Here is a 21,093-nt window from a genome sequence, read left to right as displayed (position 1 = left end):
ACAAAAAATCCCAATTGGAGAATGAAACAAAGTCTCCTGAAGAGATTGAAAGAGAAAAGGACGCAATCAACAAATTAGACGAAAATGCAATCGAAAAAGAAATAAGAGAAGATTTGAAGAAGGCAGTAGACACTTCCTTTGCCGAAATCGATGCACATATCAAAAATGACGAAAAAAATGAAGTCAAAAATAAAAACCTAAAAAAATATGAGACTGAAAAAAACAAGGAGCCTTTCAATATCAGTGGAGATGATTTGATTCCAGTTGAAGTAAAAGATCAATTTATGGAAAATACTGATAGACATGAAGTCGAGAATATAGAAAAAAAATCAGATGGTGGTATTGAAATTGCGAATGAGTCCATGATACGGTCAGTAACAAAAAGTGATAATCCAGAAACACCGATTGTGGAAAAAATCTCGCCAGATTCCACGATAGTAAAATTTGATGGAGAAGATTATGATACTTCAGTGACAAAAAATGGCGACCAAGTCAGGGATTCATGCATCCGAGAGGTGGTATCTATTGCAGATAGTACTGTTGAAGAAATCAGAAATGAACTGAAAGAAAATGAAACGAACGTTAGTTTGGTAGATTCAGCAGTTGATTTGAAAGATATCACAGTGGAATTTACAGCGGAAGATGGAGATCCATTAGAAATACCTACGCAATTTCCGGCTAACATAACTGAAGTTGAAGAAGCAAAGAAGGAAATATCGTATGTTGAGAGCGATGGCGTAGATGAGACCACTGATAAGGTAAATGGAAACAAAAAGGACCTTCAGATATCAAAACCCGTAGAAGACTCCAAAGTTGAATCATCGGCAGACAAAACCACGTCGGAACACGTTAAAGAAAATCTGAGTCAAATAAATCAAACTATAGATTTGCAAATCAATGAACCAATTATTTCAAAACAAATTGTGAGCAAAGGAGGAGAAAATGTTGAACTAGCATTAGGTGGCGAAGCTATCTCAGAGCGAAACAAAACATTAATTCCTGAAGAACAAACAATGTCTCTTCAGGACAAGAAGGAAATGAAAAACCTCATAGAAATGAAAGAACATGACATGGAAAATGAAATTATTGATGAGCATATTGATACAGCTGAAAAAAGTGAAATCGTTGTGGATGTTGAAGAAACAATTTTACATATCGAATCAGTTTCGGAGTCTTTGACTCGTCTACATGATTCTCTAAGTGAAATGGAGTCTCGTACATTGCCAAAGCCAAAAAAGCAGGCTCTTAAAGATCTCGTGAAATCAATCGAAGGCATTGAAAAAAATATAAAAAAATTGGATATTCCAAATGTTGCACAAGAGGAACTTTCAGCTGTCTCAGAAGTTAATAATACTTTGAATATTTTGAATAATTACATTTTGTGTGCTCAACAACAAAGTGAGATGGTTATGCCAACTCATATGAGTGCTGAAAATGTTAAAGCAGCAATAGAGGTTTTGAGGTTATCTGTGGTGATAGTTCCAAAACAAACGAAAATGAAAGAGTTTTTAGAAAAAATAGAGGAAATTGTGAAAAATGTCATAAATCTTGTGGAGGATATTCCTTTAATGGATAGTAAGAGGTTTGATTTGAAGCGTTCTATTGTTAATTTGAAAGAGATAACAAAAAGGTTGAAAGTAGTTTCTGAAGAAGAAAAGTTAACATTGTCTCAACTCGAAGTCTCTATTTTTTCTGCCGAAACGTTAGTGGACGATGTAATGATAGAGAATGAAGTGGAAATGAAAATTATCGAAAATTTCAACTGTTATATCATTGAACTTAGTAATATACTCCAAGCAACGATAACAGTATCAATGAATATCAACGATAACCTCCTCGAAGAAATTAGAAAAATAGTCGACAGTTTCACCAAAAGTCTGGAAAAGTTGCCTAAGAATTCGCCTATGCTTGCTTTAGGAGAACAAATGAAAATTATAGGAGAAGAAATCCTAAATCTGTTATCACCTCAGAAGTTATCATTCCATGAACCACTAATAAGTTTGCAAAATTCTTTGCAAAATATACAAGATTGTATCAATTCGTTTGAATCAACTGGTGGAGAAAGTACTAGGAAAATAACTACCTCTGAGCTGAGGAGGCCTCTAACAGCTTTACAATTCATTTCTGTTATGATTATGGAGGACAAAAAAATAAAATTATCTGCAGTTGAAGATAATCTAATAGAGATGATCAACGATTCTATCATAGAACTCAACTCTTTGGTCGAAATTATGAACTGTGTTACTACTTCTGGGCAATCAGGCAAATTCGAGGCTTTTTTGGAAAAACTTTCAGTACTACTTGACAGTATAAATCAAGAGTCTATTTTGAAAGATTTTTCAAATCCTCTTCACGAAATCGTAGGTATTGTTCAAAATATGAAATCTGAAATTATAACAGCCAAACTGATAGAAATTACCCAAGTCTTAGAAGGATGTGTGACATCATTAACGCAGTCTAGTGATGGAACAATAGTGGAGAATCAAGAAATCATCGATAAACTAATATACAAACCTTTAGAAGTTATCATAGAATTATTGAAAGCGCCAGAAACTCCAATAACTGTTGACGAATTGAGAGACGTAGACAATATTGCAAATTCATTTTCTCAACTGATAAAAAAATCCGAAGATTTTTCTGAAAATTTACAAGCATTTAGAGAAAAAATATTTGATTTCACAGCAAAAAATGTAGATACTCAAATACCTTCAGTTATGGAACAACTGGGACATTTATCAAATAATGTGGATACACTATATTTGCTTCCTTTAGAAACAAACTTCGGTTTCAATCCGCTGCTACAAAGTTTCAACAATAATCTTTTAGAATTGCTTCAGTTTGCGATCAAGTTCAGAGATGCTCCCTATAATGATATAAGTTTAATTTCCCATCTCATTCATCCAGTGGAAGAGTTGAAGATTCAGGTAAATAAGTGTAAGAATCTTGAGATACCTGAAATCGAAAAAAATCTTCTTCACCAAATCTCAAGCTCATTCTCACAAGTTTGTAGGATTTCTAGTGGGGTAGAAGCAAATCAGAATTTTTTAAATGAATTAGATGCCTTGCAAAATAAACTGGTCAGTGCTTGTATGAGAGCCGTTCTAATAAAAAATCCCGATCAGAAAGACTCGATCTTGCAAACCTTTATATATCCCTTGGAAAGCGTTTGCAAGGCTATCATAAAAATTCAAAATGAAATATCAACCAAGAAATCCTTCACATATTTGAGAAAAGGTATTTCCAACGATTGTGGGTATTTGATTCAATGTTTAGATGAGATTAATGGAGAAGATGTTAGAAAACATTTAATTGAACCTTTGCAATCAATTATTGATGTGATGAATGAAGAATCTATCATAACTTTGTCGTCCTTATCACAAAAAATGCAAACTCCTGTGGATAATTTGAACAAGTCTTTAATATTGATGGCGGAAGATGAGAAACAAAAACATTCTTTTGAAGACATAAGAAAATCATGCGAAAAATTACTACATACTCCGGAAGATCAATTGAACCTCTATATTCTTCGAGAATTCAGTTTGCACTTACAAAAAATGATGGCTTCATTCAAAGAAAAGTCAGAACTGTCAGATACTAGTGATATACGACTTTCAGAACAACCTATAACGGAAATTAAATCAGAAATAATTACTCTGCAGAATATGATTTTGGAAACTAATGCAACTCCCAGTGAAGCTTTGATTTTCGCTCTGGAATTATATGAATTAATCGATTGTATTCAGGAAGTTATGACCTTTGAAGTTCCGCAAATATTGACTCCGAAATCTAGAGAGTGCTCAGGATACATTCAGAGGTGTTTCAAGAATTTGAGTATAGTAATTGTTCACTTGACAACAACACTGCAGAAGCCAGTTTTGAAAGAGATACAGCAGAAGGCGTTGAAAGAAGCCAAAGAATATGTAGAACAAGCAATTGAAGTTATAGAAGTACCACGCTCCTCAAAAGTTAGTGAAGCAATTGTAAAACCACTGGAGCAACTGTCTAATGTGATATCTAACATGCAATATCACTTATTAGATTCAAAAAATATTTCGACAATATTTTTGGAAAATTTTCAGGTAATTGGAGATCTAGAAAAAGAAATAAATCTAGAAATCAGTGGTGACAATAATGATGATCATGTTGAAATTGTTCATTCATTAAGGGAACCTATTCACTTCCTCCTTGACAGCGTGAACCAGATGATGAAGCTTCAAGTCAATAATGAAGATATACCTGCTGAGTATCTTGAGGAGTTGAGACAACAGAACGAACTGTTCAGTAATTTGACTCAAATTTTGTCGAATATCAGATGTGTGTCGGATGAAAATGTACAGAAGATGAAAATTAATTTAAAAGATGTGTTATTATCTATACATGACAATTCAAAATCAATAGTAGATACGTCCAAAAATAATATTTTACTACAATGCTTGTGTGAACCATATAAACTTTTGGTTTCATCAATAACATCACTTATCGAACCATTATTGAACCTAGAAGAAAAGTCACACGTAGATAATAAAAGTATATTGGAAGTTTCAAACATGAAGTCAAATATTGCATTTCTAAAAACGATTTTGAGAACCCTCCAAAATTTAGAGATGAATCTGAAATCACTTGAAGCAGAGGAAAAGTCGCCATCATCCCCCCCTCAACATAAAATACTCTTCGAGTCCTTGGATACAATTTCGAAACTGACAAATTTGCTTGAAGATATGAAAAATTCTCCAGACGAAAATTTCCACAAAGTATCTGAATCACTGGAAGCTTTAACTCTTCTGAATGAACCTTTGGAACATATTTCCAGAGAAATTATTGAATACATGACAACGAAAAAAAATAAAGATGAAAAACCACAACGCATGGAAATAATAGACAGTATGATGAAGGAACTACAACGAAAAATTGAGGATGTTGTCAAAAAGTTGTCAGAAAGAGGTGAGTTTGAGGTAATTCGTGGTGTTTTGATATCACTTTCAAATAAACTGGAAAACATAGAAAATATTCCGTCTAGCAACTGTGACACAATAACAAAACCATGTCTGGAACCAATGTCGGTGGAGCATGCATTGATGAAGAATTTTGCTGAACCAGTTATAGTGTTGTGTGAGGAAATAAAAGCATTGGAGTTCGAAATGAAAGACCTACATATTGAACGAAAACAGGGAATCAGCTCACTTGTGGAAATATCTAATGAGTTGAGTGAAGTATCGATTGCAATTCAAGATATGGAATATGGAATTACAGAAACTTTAGAAACACAACTAGAAAATTTAACAACACTCAAGGAGTCTTTACAGAAATTATCTGCAATCGTAGTTGATGAACGTAAATCCCTAAAATCACCGGAAGTATCCCAAATGAGGTCATCGCCAAATCGTAATGCAATATCATCATTGAGAGTTGAGATCACTAGACTTTTAGAAGAAATACCGGAAACGAAAACATTGAAGATTTTGAAGGTTCCACTCAATGCACTAGTTGGCAAACTGGTGACCATTCAAAGTGCCATGGATGCTGTAAGTGACAAGGAAGCGCAAATAAAAGAAGTTTTTGATGGAAATATTGTTCAACCAGTTCATGTTTCCAGTGAGAATATCGAAGCTCTGGGAAGTGAGATGGACCCTCTTGTAAGTCAGCAGGATGTTTGCTCATCAGTAGAAATATCCAACCAGTTGGAAGAAGTAGTAGCTCCCATACAAAATATAAAATCTACTTCTCCAGACTTCTTCCAGACTACTGGAAAAATTCCAGAGACACAACTGGAAAACTTAACGCCACTCAACGACACTATGGAAAAATCATCTGCAGTTGCAGATAATGAAACCAAATCTGTCAATGAACCAGAAGTGTTCCCACTGAATTTGTCTTCTGTCCAGAATGCTTCCTTGTCAGTGGAGGAAGAGATAACTAGACTGATACAAACACCACCGGAAGAGGAGACATTGGAGATCCAAGAAATTCCACTCGAAACTCTATTTGGTAAATTGGAGAATGTAGAGAGTGTTGTCATGGATGGAGTTGGTGGGAAGAAAGCGCAAGTTCTTGATGAAAATCTTGCTGAACCAGTTCACGATTTGAGTGAGCAAATCAAAAAACTTAAGTTTGAAATGGAAGATATACCTTTCGAAAAACAACAAGGTGTTCAGGCACTCGTGGAAATATATGATCAATTGAATGAAATGGCAGCTGCCATCACGGAAATAGAAGCTTATCCTACCGTATTAACTGAAGACATTTCAACTCAATTGAATAATTTAACAACGCTCAAAGAGTCTATGGTGAAATTGTTTTCGATTGTTGTTGATGAAAGCAAATCCCTCAAGAAATCAGAATTACTTCAGATAAATTTGCCTTCAATTCAGAAGGCCATATCGTCAGTTAAAACCGAAATCACTAGACTAAAAACAATACCAGAAACAAAAACATTGAAGATCCTGAAAATTCCACTCGAAGCTCTATTTGCTAATATGGAGGGTATTGAAAGAGCTATGGATAAAGTTGATGTAAAGAAAACGCAAGCGGACAAGATTATTGGTGAAAATATTACTGAACCAGTGGAAGATTTGAGTGAACAATTCGAAGCACTGAAGTTTGAAATTGAAAAACGGCAGGGCGATTGCTCGCTTCTGAATATATCTGATCAATTGAATGAAGCAACGGCTGTCATTATTGACATGATGGCTTATCCAACAGAAACTACTGAAGACATTTCAGAAACACAACTGCAGAATTTGACAATGCTTAAGGAATCTATAGTAAAATTATCTTCAATTATTGTTGATGAACGCAAACCTCTCAAGAAACCAGTAGTACTCCAAATGAATTTGCCTTCAGTTCAAAACGCCATATCGTCAGTTAAAACCAAAATCACTAGACTTGTAGGAACACTACCAGAAACAAAAAAAATAAAGATCCTGGAGATTCAACTCAAAACTCTATTCGGTAAATTAGAAAATATTGAGAGTGTCATTGGTGAAGTTGATGAGAATGAAACGCAGGTCGACAAAGTTATTGATGGAAATTTTGCTGAACCAGTTCACGATTTAAGTGAGCAAATCCAAGAACTCAAATGTGAAATAAAAGATGTATCTCTTGAAAAACAACACCGTGTTCAGTCACTTGTAGATATATCTGATCAACTGAATGAAGTAGCAGCTGCCATTACAGAAGTGGAAGGTGGTCCGGGAGAAGTTACTGCAGACATTTCAGAAACTCAATCGAGAAATTTAACAACCCTCAGAGAATCTGTAGTGGAATTATCTTCAATTGTTGTCGATGAAAGCAAGTCCCAGAAGAAACCAGTAGTACTCCAAATTGATTTGCCTTCAGTTCAAAACGCCATATCGTCAGTTAAAACAAAAATCACTAGACTTGTAGGAACGCTACCAGAAACAAAAAAAATGAAGATTCTGGAGATTCAACTCAAAACTCTATTCGGTAAATTGGAAAATATTAAGAGTGACAGTGGTGGAGTTGATGATAACAAAACGCAAGTGGACAACGTTATTGATGAAAATTTTGTTAAACCAGTTCACGATTTCATTGAGCAAATCAAAGAACTCAAATGTGAAATAAAAGATGTATCTCTTGAAAAACAACAAGGTGTTCAGTCACTTGTAGATATGTCTGATCAACTGAATGAAGTAGCAGCTGCCATTACAGAAGTGGAAGGTGGTCCGGTAGAAGTTACTGAAGACATTACAGAAACTCAACTGAAAAATTTAACAACTCTTAAAGAATCTATAGAAAAATTAACTTCAATTGTTGTACATGAGAGCAAATTCCAAAATAAACCAAAAATACTACAAATTGATTTGCCTCCAGTTCAAAAGGCCATATCGTCGGTTAAAAGCGAAATCACAAGACTTGTAGAAACACTACCAGAAACAAAAAAATTGAGGATTCTTGAGATTCAACTCAGCTCTCTATTTGGTACATTGGAAAATATTGATAGTGCCATTGGTGAAGTTGATGAGACACAAAAGCAGGTGGACGAAGTCATTGATGAACCAGTTCACGATTTGAGTGAGCAAATCAATGAACTGAAATTTGAAATGAAAGATGAACCTCTTGAAAAACAACATGGTATTCAGTCACTTGTAGATATGTCTAATCAACTTAATGAAGTAGCAGCTACCTTCACAGAAATGGAAGCTGGTCCAAGAGAAGTTACTGAAGACATTTCAGAAACTCAACTGAAAAATCTTACAACCCTCAAAGAATCTGTGGTGAAATTATCTTCAATTGTTGTCAATGAGAGCAAGTCCCTTAAGAAACCAGAAGAACTCCAAATTGATTTGCCTTCAGTTCAGAAGGCCATATCATCAGTTAAAACTGAAATGACGAGACTTGTAGGAACGCTACCAGAAACGAAAAAATTAAAGATTCTGGAGATTCAACTCAAAACTCTATTCGGTAAATTGGAAAATATTGAGAATGACATTGAACGGGTTGATAAGAACAAAACGCAGGTGGACAAAGTTACTGTTGAAAATTATCCTGAACCAGTTCATAATTTGAGTGAGCAAATCAAAGAACTCAAATGTGAAATGAAAGATGTACCTCTTGAAAAACAACACAGTGTACAGTCACTTGTAGATATATCTGATCAACTTAATGAAGTAGCAGCTGCCATTCCAGAAATGGAAGGTGGTCCAATAGAAGTTACTGAAGATATTACAGAAACTGAACTGAAAAATTCAACAAATCTCGAAGAATCTAAAGTAAAATTATCTTCGATTGTTGTCAACGAAAGCAAATCCCACAAGAAATCAGAAGTACTCCAAATTGATTTGCCTTCAGTTCAGAAGGCTACATCATCAGTCAAAACCGAAATCACAAGACTTGTAGGAACACTACCTGAAACAAAAACATCGAAGCTCTTGGAGATTCCACTCAGAGCTCAAGTTGGTGAATTGGAGAATACTGAGAGTGCCATGGATGAAGTCGATGAGAAGAAATCACTAGTAAACAAATTAATCGATGAATATCTTGCTGAACCTGTTCACGATTTGAGTGAGCAAATCAAAGCACTAAAGATTGAAATGAAAGATATACCTCTAGAAAAACAACAGGGTGTTTACTCACTTGTAGATATATCTGATCAGTTAAATGAAATATCAGCTACCATCACGGAAATAAAAGCTAATCCGACAGTAGTAACTGAGGACATTTCAGAAACTCAACTGAAAAGTTTAACAATGCTCAAGGAGTGTATGATGAAATTATCTTCAATTGTTGTTGATGAACGTAAGTCCCTCAAAAAGACAGAAGTACATCAACTGACTCTGTCTTCAAAGCAGAAGGCGATATCGTCAATCAAAACTGAAATTAATAGTCTTGTAGAAACACTACCAGGAACAAAGACATTAAAGATTCTGGAAATTCCATTCAAAGCTCTAGTTGGTAAATTGGAGACAATGGAAAATGATATAGATGATATTAGTGAGAAAGAAACCAAAGTGAATAAAATTCTTGATGAAAATCTTGCTAAACCAGTTCACTCTCTGATTGAGAATATCAAAATACTGAAAGATGATATGAAAGACATACCTATTGAACGACAAGCGGATGTTTGCTCACTTGTGAAAATATGTGATCAACTGAACGAAGTAGAAGTTGCCCTTGAGAATATGAAGTCAGCTCCTTCAGAAACTACTGGAAAGCTTTCGGAACCACAAATTAATAACTTGATAACGATCAAGAAGTCTATAGAAAAACTATCTGATATTACTGTTGATGTACGCCAATCCCTGCAGAAAATAGAAGTGTATGAACCGAACTTGCCTTCTGTTCAGAATGCCGTAACGTCGGTGAAAGAAGAAATCATTAAAATGGTACAGATACTATCAAAAACTGAAACATTAAATATCGTCGAAGTTCCATTTAAAGCATTGCTCGATAGATTGCAGACTATCGAAAGTGAAATGGATGATGTGAATGAAAAAAAAACTAGAGTCAATGAACTTCTCGATAAGTATATTGTGGAGCCAGTTCACGTCTTGTATCAGGAAATCACAGCACTGAAGGTAGAAATAAACGGTTTACCTCTTGAAAGACAACAGGGTTTCTGCTCATTCCTAGAAATATATGATCATTTGAATGAAGTAGAAGCTGCCATTTTAGATATAAAAGCTGCTCCGACAGAAACTACTGAAACAATTTCTGAAACACCTTTGAAAAATTTGACAGCATTCAAGGAATCGATAGAGAAGCTATCTGCAATTATAGTTGATGAACGCAAATTACTCAAGACACCAGAACTAAGACAACTAAACTTGCCTTCTGTTAAAAATTCCATATCATCAGTAAAACAAGAAATCAGCAGACTAATAGGAACTCTACCAGAAACGAAGACATCAAAAGTTCTAGCAGATTCATTCAAAGCACTAGTTGGTCAACTACAGACTATTGAAAGTACCATAGAAACGAAAGTGCATGTAGATAAACTTCTTGATTTGAATCTTCTGCAACCAGTTCATCTTTTGAGTGGGGAAATAAAAATGTTGAGGTTTGAAAGGGAAGATTTACATCTTGAAAGACAGCAGGGTGTTTATTTGCTACTAGACATATCTGATCAGTTGAATGATGTAGAAGCTGCTATTATAGATATTGGAGCGGCTCCAATAGAAACTATTGAAATGATTCCAGAAGCACATCTAGGGAATTTGATAACAGTAAAAGAATCTATGGAGAAATTATCTGCAATCATAGTTGATGAACGCAAATCCCTAAAGAAACCAGAAAAGTCTCAACTGAAGTCGCTTTTCGTTCAGAGTGCCATATTTTCATTGAAGGAAGATATCACCACATTTATAAAAACAATACCAGAAACGAAAACATTGAAGGTTCTGGAGGTTCCATTCAAAGCCCTAGTTGGTAAATTGCAGACAATTGAAAATGCCATATGTCATGTAAATGAAAAGAGAGCACATGTAGAAAAAATTCTCGATGAGAATCTTGTAGAGCCAATTCTCGTTTTGAGAGAGGAAATCGAAGCATTGAAGATTGAGATGAAAGATTTACCTCTTGAAAGACAGAAAGGTGCTAGTTTGCTTGTAGAAATATCTGATCAATTGAATGAAGTAGCAGCTGTCATTGTAGATATGGAAGCTATTCCAACAAGAACTGAGGAAGACATTTCAGAAACACAACTGAAGAATTTAACAACATTAAATAAATGTATAGGAAAATTATTGGAAATTTCAGTTGATGAACGCAAATACCTCGAAAAACCAGAACTGTCTGAATTAAACTTGCCTTCTGTTGAGAAAGCCGTATTTGCAGTGAAAGAAGAGATCACTAGGCTAATTAAAACACCACCAGAAACAGGAATATTGAATATCCTGGAGGTTCCATTCAAAGCACTACTTGGTAAACTGCAAAACATTGAAAGTGTTCTTGATGATATAAGTGAGAAGAAAGATTGTGTAAATGAACCTTTCGATGAAAATCTTGTGAAATCAGTTCACGTTTCGAATGAGGAAATAGCAAAAATTGAAATCTGCCCAAATATAGAAATATCTGCTCAATTGAAAGAAGTAGCTTCTGCCATCGTTGAAATGGAAAATACTACGACAGAAACTACTGAAGACATTTCAGAAACTCAACTGAAAGATTCAACATCCGTTAGGGAGTCAATGGAAAAATTATCTGCAATTGTAGTTGATGAACGCAAATCCATCGAAAAACCAGAAATGTCCCAACTGAGCTTGCCTTCTATTCAGAATGCTATATTATCAGTGAAAGGAGAGGTCACTAAACTGACGCAAACACTACCAGAAGCAAAGAAATTAAAGGTTCTTGAGGTTCCATTCAAGGCAATGATTGGTAAATTGGAGGCTATTGGGAGTTCCATGGATAAGGTTACTGGAGAAAAAGCGCGAGTGTACAGAATTGTGAAAGAAAATTTTGTTGAACCAGTTCACGTTTTGACTGAGGAAATCAAAACATTGGAAATTGAAATGAAAGGTCTACCTTTCGAACGACAACAAACTGTTTGTTCACTTGTAGCAATATCTGATCATTTGAATGAAGTATCAGTTGCGATTCAGGGAATGAAATCTATTCCGCTAGAAAATGACATTCCAGAACCACATTTGAAAAATTTAGTGTCACTCAAAGAGTCTCTGGAAAAATTAACTATTTCAGTAGATGATGAACGCAAATACCTCAAGAAACTAGAAGTATCACAATTCAATTCTGCTTCAGTTCAGAAGGCCATATCATCAGTGAATGAAGAGATCACTAGACTGATACCAAAACTACCTGAAACGAAAACATTAGAGTTTCTGGAAGTTCCATTCAAAGCACTTGTTGGTAAATTGAAGACTATTGAAATTGCCATGAATGATGAAAGTGAAAAGAAAGCCCGGTTGGATAATATTCTTATTGAAAATCTCATCAAACCGACTGAAGTTTTGAGTGGTGAATTCAAAGCACTGAAATTTGAAATGAAAGATTCACCTCTTGAAAAACAACAGGATGTTTGTTCACTTCTACAAATATCTGATTCATTCAATGAAGTATCTGCTGCCATTCTTGATATCAAAACTATTCTGACAGAAACAGTTGAAGGAATTTCAGAAACGCAACTGGAAAATTTAACAACTCTCAAGGAGTCTATGCAAAAATTATCTGCAATTGTGAATGATGAACGGAAATGCCTCAAGAAACCAGAAGTTTCTCAACTGAACTTGCCTCCTGTTCGGAATGCCATATCTTCAGTAAAAGAAGCCATCGATAGACTGATACAAACATTACCGGAAACTGAAAAATTAAAGGTCCTGGAGTTTCCGTTCAAGGCACAAGTTGATGAACCGGAAACTTCAGGAAGCGCCAAGTATGATGCGAGTGAAAAGAATGCGCGAGTAGAAAGATTTCTTACTGAAAATCTTATTGAGCCTGTTCACGTTTTGAGTGAGGAAATCAAAACACTGAATGTTGAAATGAAAGATTCACTCCTTGAAAGAAAACAAGGTGTTCACTCACTTCTAGAAATATCTGATCAATTGAATGCATTATCGACCGCCTTCACAAAAATGAAAGCTACTTCAACAGAAATTGCTGCAGATATTTCAGAAACACGATTGGAGAATTTAACGACACTCAAAGAGTCTTTGGAAAAAATTACTGCAATTATAGTTGATGAACAAATATCGCTCAAGAAACCGGAAATGTTGAAACTGAACTTGCCATCTGTTCAGAATGCCATATCATCAGTAAAACATGAGATGACTGCACTCATAGAAACACTATCAGAAACGAAAATATTGAAGCTAATAGAGGCACCACTTAAAGCTTTACTTGACAAATTGGAGTATATTGGGCAATCTATGAATGAATTCATTATAGGTGAAATAAAATTGGATGATATTTCCAGTGAGAACATTACTAATTCAGATCCTATTTTAAATGAGAAGAATAATTCTCTGGAAATAGCAGGTCTATCTTCAGAATCACAACAAAATGCTGCTAATACAAGAGAGTTAGCATCTAGAAGGGACAAGGCAATATTGGAGGAAATCTCTCCACCTTTTGAGAACCTCAAGAAACAAATTGAGTGTTTGAATATCGATGAAAATCTTCTCCCACCTCATTTTCTAAGTGTACTAAATTCCATGATTACATCTTTATCAACATTATCATCCTCCATAAAAAATCTCCAAGGAGCTACTAATGAGAATCTAACTGACTTATCGATTGAACAGTTTCATGAAATGGAGTCTTTGAAAGATTCTGTAGCTCAACTTCATGAAGTAATTTCTTCAATTGGTCATATGGCGAAAAACCGAAGTGTTATTGAACAAACTTTACCACAGTTATCAGATGCACTTATATCTCTGAAGGAAAATGTATCTGTCACAGTACAAATCCTAGCAGAATCGGAAAGTCTAGCGATACTTCATTCTCCATTTTGTCATCTTCTGAAAATATTGGAAATTGTAGAACAAAAAGAAATAGAAGGCAAAGAGAGTGAATTTGTGCACGATATTACTTTTTCTGAAAGTGGTCCTGTGGATTTTCAAATCCTTTTTGAATGCTTAAACAAATCCATCCAAGCCTTTTATTCACTGAAATCTAAAGTACAACAAGTATCCTTTTCGTTGGAACCCTGTATACTCCCTATTATAGATTTGACTGATTCCCTTGAAACACTCTCTATTTGTATTCAACAAAACCTGAATGTGGAAAAATCAGTCCCAGTTCCGCCTTCTGAAAATGTTATTGATTTGAAAGCCCCTCTGGAAAAAATATTGCAGATTGCAAAGAACATTGAAGAAACATTAGAAACACATGAAATGCCGGAGAAACTCTTACCACAGATCAAATTGACTTTGCCAACAGTGAAACAAGAAATAATAACATATATTTCTGAAGTATTATCAAAAGCGAAGTGTATTCAAGTACTTCAAAAACCTCTTGAAATTCTGATTAATAAATTAGAAACTATCGAATACTCTATTGATCACACTACCAAGCATGAACCCAGACGTACTAAATTATTAATTGAAGAAATTGGAAAGCCTGTTAATCAGTTACTGAAAGAAGTTCAGCAGCTGAAAACGAAAGCACGAAAACTCACCACACCATCACATCAAGACATAATGTGTATAGCTGAAGTCAGTGATTCTTTAGTAACATTATCAATGTCGATACAAAATATAGAATATATATCTGAGAACAGTGTTCAAGATATTTCCCCAGAACAATTCAAAACTCTAGTTGCTCTGGGAAAACCTCTGGAACAACTTACTGCAAATATTAGCCATATCAGAAGAGTAATGAACAAACCTGAGTTGATTGAAAAACGATGCTCTGATATGCGATCTACAATTCCAGCAGTTGAAGAGGCAGTGATTCATGTCAAGGCGTTACTACCAAATATAAGAAGTTTGGAATATATTCAGGTACCCCTTGATTCTTTCCTCAGTAAATTGAAGAATATTACCAGAAATCAAGATAAGAAAGGAAAAGAGTTGATCAAAAATATAGCTTCTTCAACTTCTAATCTCATTGATGAAATAAAATTACTGAAAACAGAACCAATGAAAAACTCTCCACTTATTTCAATCGTCAAAGCTGAAGAGGTATTCTCTACTTTATTGATTGCTCTGCAAAAATCACATAAAATTCTTGATGATTCTGTTGAAGATATATCAAACACCCAATTTCAAAACTTAACTACATTGATAACTCCTATGGAGAAATTAGTAACTATCATAAGTGGTCACAGAAATACGTTGAGTAAACCTGAAAACTCAAAAGAACTCATCCTTGAATTAAATAACGCAATATCCGCACTAAAAGAAAGTACCAATGTCACTATTGATGCTTTGACAAATTCCTCAATATCGAAGGTGATCAGGGTTCCTCTTGAAGACATAAAAAGTAAACTTGAGAATGTCGAGGTTAATTTAACATCAATGATAGAAATGAAACCTTTTCTAGAAGAAATGGATAGGATACTGCAGAGGATGAAAGAACTCTTTCGAATTTTGCGAACAGGAGCACATAAATATTCACTGTTCCCAGAAGAAGGATTACTATCTATTTCTGAGGTAGAAGAAGCGTTATCAACCCTTTCCTATTCGTTCCAAAGGATGAACCAATATTCACTAGAAAATGTAGAGGACATATCTCTGGAACAGTTGAAAAATCTGAAAGAGGTACCATTGTATATGGAAAAATCAACGTCGATAATCGCCAAAACTAATGATAAACTCGAAACACCTGAAGATTTCAATTTACTTCTGCCAGAAATTATAGAATCTCTGTCAATCCTAAAAAACCATATCACAGATACCGTAATAAAAACATCGTGTGGAACAAAAAGTCTTGGAGTATTAGGCATTTCATTCACCACTTTGTGTCAAAAACTAGATTTATTTGAAGGAATGATGAATAGAGTTCTAACATCATCGCGATCTAGGGATGATGTTGAAGTATTGAAAAATATTTTAGATCTGATTGATCAGTTGTCGAAAGAAGCGGATCGTTTAGAGTCCCAAAAACTGGACACATTACCAGCCGATATACAAGCATTAATAGAAATTGCTAAATCTTTGACAGGATTCGCAAGAGCAGATTTTGATTCCAATATTGACCTTTGTAGTGATTTCACTCCTGAACAGCTTCGTACGCTTTTTGATTTGAAAGACACAATATCACAGCTGTTCGATTGTATAGTAACCCATGAAAAAACTGGAATGGAAGTTAGCGAATCAAAAAAGTTGTTATTAACTTTGCCAAATTTTTTGATGGCATTGAAACATAATTCTCAACGAATCATTCAAATGATTCCAGAAAAAAAGTCTCTAGAAATTCTCAGATGTCCACTGGAGAACTCTATTACTTCAATTGACAGAAAAGTAGAAACTATAAAAATGAATGAAAAGTTGATAGCCAGTGTAACCAAACTAGAAAAATCACTGAAGACTATAATTGCAAATTTAAAATCTCTTGAAGAGTCTGCCAAAAAAGTTGCTTCTTCTATGAAACCAATTTATCTCGATTTTGTCAAAATGAAAAAAACATTATCATCAATACTTGAGGAGAATTTGAACGAAAAAACTGGGGTTATTGACATAAATTTGATTGATAGTTTCGAATCACTTGTGATAGCAATGAATGATTTGAACATAATTATTGAGAAGTTCGAGAAGTATTCAAGTGATTTCAAACCAGCGGATATCAACAAAAGAATTATGACGAACATCAAAATAATTGAAGATGCATTCAGCCAATTCAATAAAATACCGCTATCACTGACGCTTTCATCGTCTCTGAAGGAAATATTAGTGACAATGCATAGTTTATCCTCAGATTTAATCACGTTAGAAGACTACACCTCCCACATTAATAAAATAAAAGTGCCTTTCTGTTTACTTTTTGAATATTCAAGAACCGCTTTGAACCAACAGATATTGACGAACACAGACTTTAAAGAATTCTGCTCTATTTATGAACCTGTAAATGAAATTATCATCATCTTGAACAGTGGAGAAATGCACTTCGATACTGTACTTTCACTAGAGAGAATTGTAGAACCAATTTCCGGCATTCTGAATATTTTCAAATTACCTAATGATGCCATTATAACTGAGCTCCAGATAACGGATAAACTATTTCTGGAGAATAAACTGTCAGAATTAAAAGAAATTTTACAGGTTTTGAAGGATCAAAACTGCAACTCGGATGATGATATTTATTTGCAAAAGCACTTGGAGACTCTTTTCCAGAAAACTCATAAGTATTTGACTCAGCTCCAGATGAAGGCGCAGGAAAGGGAAGATTCAGAAATACTCAAACAACTGCGGTCGCCTGTTAAACAATTATTTGAAGAACTGAAAGGAATGAATAGTCAAAATTTGGATGCTGCTAATATTCAAGAACTACTTTCTTTGAAACCTGCCATCTCAAAATTAGAGGAAGGCTTGACTGCAATCGAGAAATCAAATATTTCTGAAACACCAATAATCGAGAGCAACCTGTTAAAAGAACTTGAAAAATCGGTACCATGTTTTGAAGAAATGCTGATTGAGTTCGTAAAAATTAATTCCCTAATAGGAAAGTCTCAAATTTCCGTTGAACAATACAGCATGTTACAAAAACAATTATTAAAATCCAAAAATCAGATCGACAGAATTCTTGAATATCCCACAAACAACGAATCGGTTAGAAAAAATATACTGGTGCCACTCAAAAATATGTCTAAAAGAATTGAAAAAATAGAAAGAAAATTAGTTTCCGAAATAAAGTCGCAAGCGTTTGAAAAAAATACGGAACTTTTGAAACCCCTAAATATTGCAAGAAGAGAAATTGAAAAGTTGAAGTCAGATGTATCAATATTGAAGAAAAAACCCCATAAAGTCGTATATTCCTTCATTGAAATTGCTGAACCTCTCAACAAAATCATTGATCATCTACAAAGTGAAGAAGTCAAATCTTCGGAAAACCTGACCAAAGATTTGGAAAAAATCTCTACGGCTCTCCAAGAACCTATGGATATGTTATCAAGAGCTGCAAAAACAACAAATTCAGTACTTACTGATCCAGATATTTTTCATGTAGAACTTCCCACCACATGCGTTAATTTGAAGAAAGTATTAAGGTCTGTTGATTCTCTTACATCTAATCCACATGTCAGACATTTGAATATTGTCCAAGATGTGGGAAAACTTTTAGTATCACTCCAACAAATGATACAAGAATGTGACGAAGAGAGACTTGACAATAAGTCTGTGAAAAACATCGAGAAAGCTGTTTCCAATTTCCTTAAAGAGATCAACGAGTTGAATAATAACAAAAATATATTGAAGAATTCAGGAGGGGATTTTGTATTGAATTTTACTATTTTGTATGACCCACTAATTCAATTACAAACTAACCTGAAACTCGCTAGAGAGATCGGATTCGATACAAAAGACTTCTCATTCGATTATTCCAATATTTTGAACAATATCGGGGACAAACTGACCGCACTCAGTCTCTTCTTAGGAGATACTAATGAAAATCCTGCTGGTTTGAAGACCATTGAACGTTATGAAACGGAGATATATTCCATTGTAAATGATTTGAAGTGTTCATTGGGTGAGATTTCCAATTCAGTTGTTCTTAACGAAAAAATGGAGGTGCTTTCCCAATCTCTTGGTTTATTCGCCGTTGAAGTTCAACGACTGATAGATAAACTGGTAACAGAAATGATGGAGAAACAAAATGATATGGTATTCGTGAAAGAGTTTAAGAAATCATGCGAAATGTTGGAGAAATGTTTATTAGGAGATGACAAATCAATCAAAGGTTTCCGTAAGAATCTCAGTTTACTGGAAACAACATTAGTAGACATCGAAAAATATATAAGAACAGAAAAAAATTTCAATATGAACGAGAACGTTATTAAAAATGAGACAATTATTAACAGATTCGTCAAGTGCCAAGAAGCTTCTGTAGAACTGAATGAAAAACCTCACAAAAATTCAACAACCAAATTTATATTTTGTTTGAAAGAACTGAATGAAAATATTAACAATTTAACGGATTTATTGAAAGAATCAAAATTATATAAACCTATGATTGAACCTTTGAAACTATGCAATGGAAGCGTTATTGAATTGATAACAGATCTGGAAAAGCAGTCGGCTTCAGATGAAGATGAAGAAAAGCGAGAAGAAGAGCATGATCTGATAGAAAACAGTCACAAACAAGATCAGCTTCAAACTGAAGGCCCTAGTGGTGAACAAACAAATGATATTCAGGAAAGTAACCAGGTAGCGGAAAATAGTATTACAGAACTTTCAGACAAGTGTGGTACGAAAAGGAATGAAGATGAAATTAAAAATGGAAAATCGCAAGAAGAAGAGAAGCTAGCAAAACGAGATGAGGGTGGCAAAAATTCAATCGGGGCTGAAAACAATGATGAACCCAAAGTATCAATGAAGAAAAACAAAGTTATGAAGATACCTAAAAAGAGTTCTCCTAAGAAGAAACCTGCAGAAAAATCAAAACCTTCCGTTTTGAAGGTGGAAGATACTGAGAAACACTCTATAGATCAAATAAAGTCAGATCAACAAGAAAATGAAACTACTGAAGTTTCTGAAACGAATCATTTATCTATTGAAGATCAAAAGGACATTCACGATGCCCAAGAAATTTCAGTTTATGGTGAAAAGAAACTTAGTAAAACCGATGGAATCACAGAAGATCCAAACAAATTCGCAGACAAGTCAAACCAAATATATCCATATGAGAAAAAAGAAGAATCAAAAAGTATACAAATAGTTGAAAAAATAATTACCGAAATAGATAAAAAGCCTGAAGCGAGTAAAAGTTCAGAATCAAGTGTCAGAGAAAGAGAGGCAAACGGTCATGAAAAACATTCTTCTGGTAACACCATTCACTATGTGGTTGATGTTAAAACTGGAGAAGAAAGAACAGGAAGACCTAGAACAAGAGATACCACAAAGCCAGCAAACAATTTGGATATGGACTCTTACAAACCTACTTCTTATATAGGAGCCAGACATATATCATCACAACCTATATTTTCAAGTAATTTGATAGATCGTCTCACTACTATTGATTCGACAATCGAGTTGACGTGTAGTTTGGTGAATGGTGATTCTGCCGAAATCAAATGGCTGAAGGATGGACAACCTTTATGTGATGATAACAACTACTTCACAAAATTTGCGAATAACGTGGCAAGCTTAGAAATACTGAAAGTATCAATGACTGATAGTGGAGAATATACCTGTGTAGCTAAGAATGAACACGGTTCGAGTCAAACAACTGCTTATTTGAAGATAGCACAGGAGTTTGACAGTCTCAGTGGATCGCCAATTTTTACGAGAAGTATAACAGATCACTACAAAATTTCAAATGACGAACTGACTCTTGAATGTAAGCTTAAAAGTGCAAGTAAACCCAGAGTACGCTGGTTCAAAGATGGAACAGAAATAGGTGTAGGCTTAAGACATTGCCAAACATATTCACCTAATGGAGTATGCAAACTAACTATTAAAAATCCAGATAAAGAAGATAGTGGACGTTATATTTGTAGAGTCGAAACGGACTTGTGGAATGACCAGATATCTCACGATGTCAAGTTCCATAATAAAAAAGAATACATTCATCAGAAAACAAAGCAAAGAGAATCCCGTGATAGCAGTACGACAAGATCGGTTCGACCGTATTTTTCAGGAGTTCTAACTGATTCTTTCGTTCCTTGTGGAGGAGTCATAGGCCTCCAAGTCGAAGTGAAGGGAATGCCGACTGAGGTTACTTGGTTCAAGGAGGGTACAAAGTTATCCGATGCTTCCTTCAAGCACAGAACCTTCACGGAAAAAGGTATCCATACGTTGATGATCACCGATGTAAACCAATATGAAGCTGGAAAGTACACCTGTAGAGCATCTTATCCACAGGGACGGATCGAAACTTCGGCGTATGTTCAAGTTATTCAGTCTGCAGCCATCCAACATGGGAAGCCAGCGATGTTTCTATCCAGACCTGATAAAATTCTGAACCTTGCTGAAGGAGATGATGTTGTTGTTTCTTTTAGAGTGACTGGAGAACCTAGGCCCACAG

General features: G+C 34.8%; 1 protein-coding gene across 3 annotated transcripts in view; it reads left to right on the top strand.

Annotated features, from left to right (window-relative positions):
• LOC111507951 (uncharacterized) overlaps nt 1–21,093 on the top strand; it is a 353,913-nt gene that overhangs the window by 131,025 nt on the left and 201,795 nt on the right. For all 3 annotated transcript variants that reach the window (XM_074178365.1, XM_074178366.1, XM_074178367.1), the window contains one exon: nt 1–21,093. This exon is cut by the window's left edge and continues 7,347 nt beyond it. In XM_074178365.1, the coding sequence (XP_074034466.1) occupies nt 1–21,093 (21,093 nt within the window).

The sequence above is a fragment of the Leptinotarsa decemlineata genome, unplaced genomic scaffold (genome assembly GCF_025532065.1).
Source record: "Leptinotarsa decemlineata unplaced genomic scaffold, Ldec_3_MD MMD2_tig00003736_RagTag_RagTag, whole genome shotgun sequence".
In the NCBI taxonomy this organism is placed as follows: domain Eukaryota; kingdom Metazoa; phylum Arthropoda; class Insecta; order Coleoptera; family Chrysomelidae; genus Leptinotarsa; species Leptinotarsa decemlineata.
The sequence above is the reverse complement of the archived record's forward strand: the minus strand, read 5'-3'. Positions and strand labels throughout refer to the sequence as shown.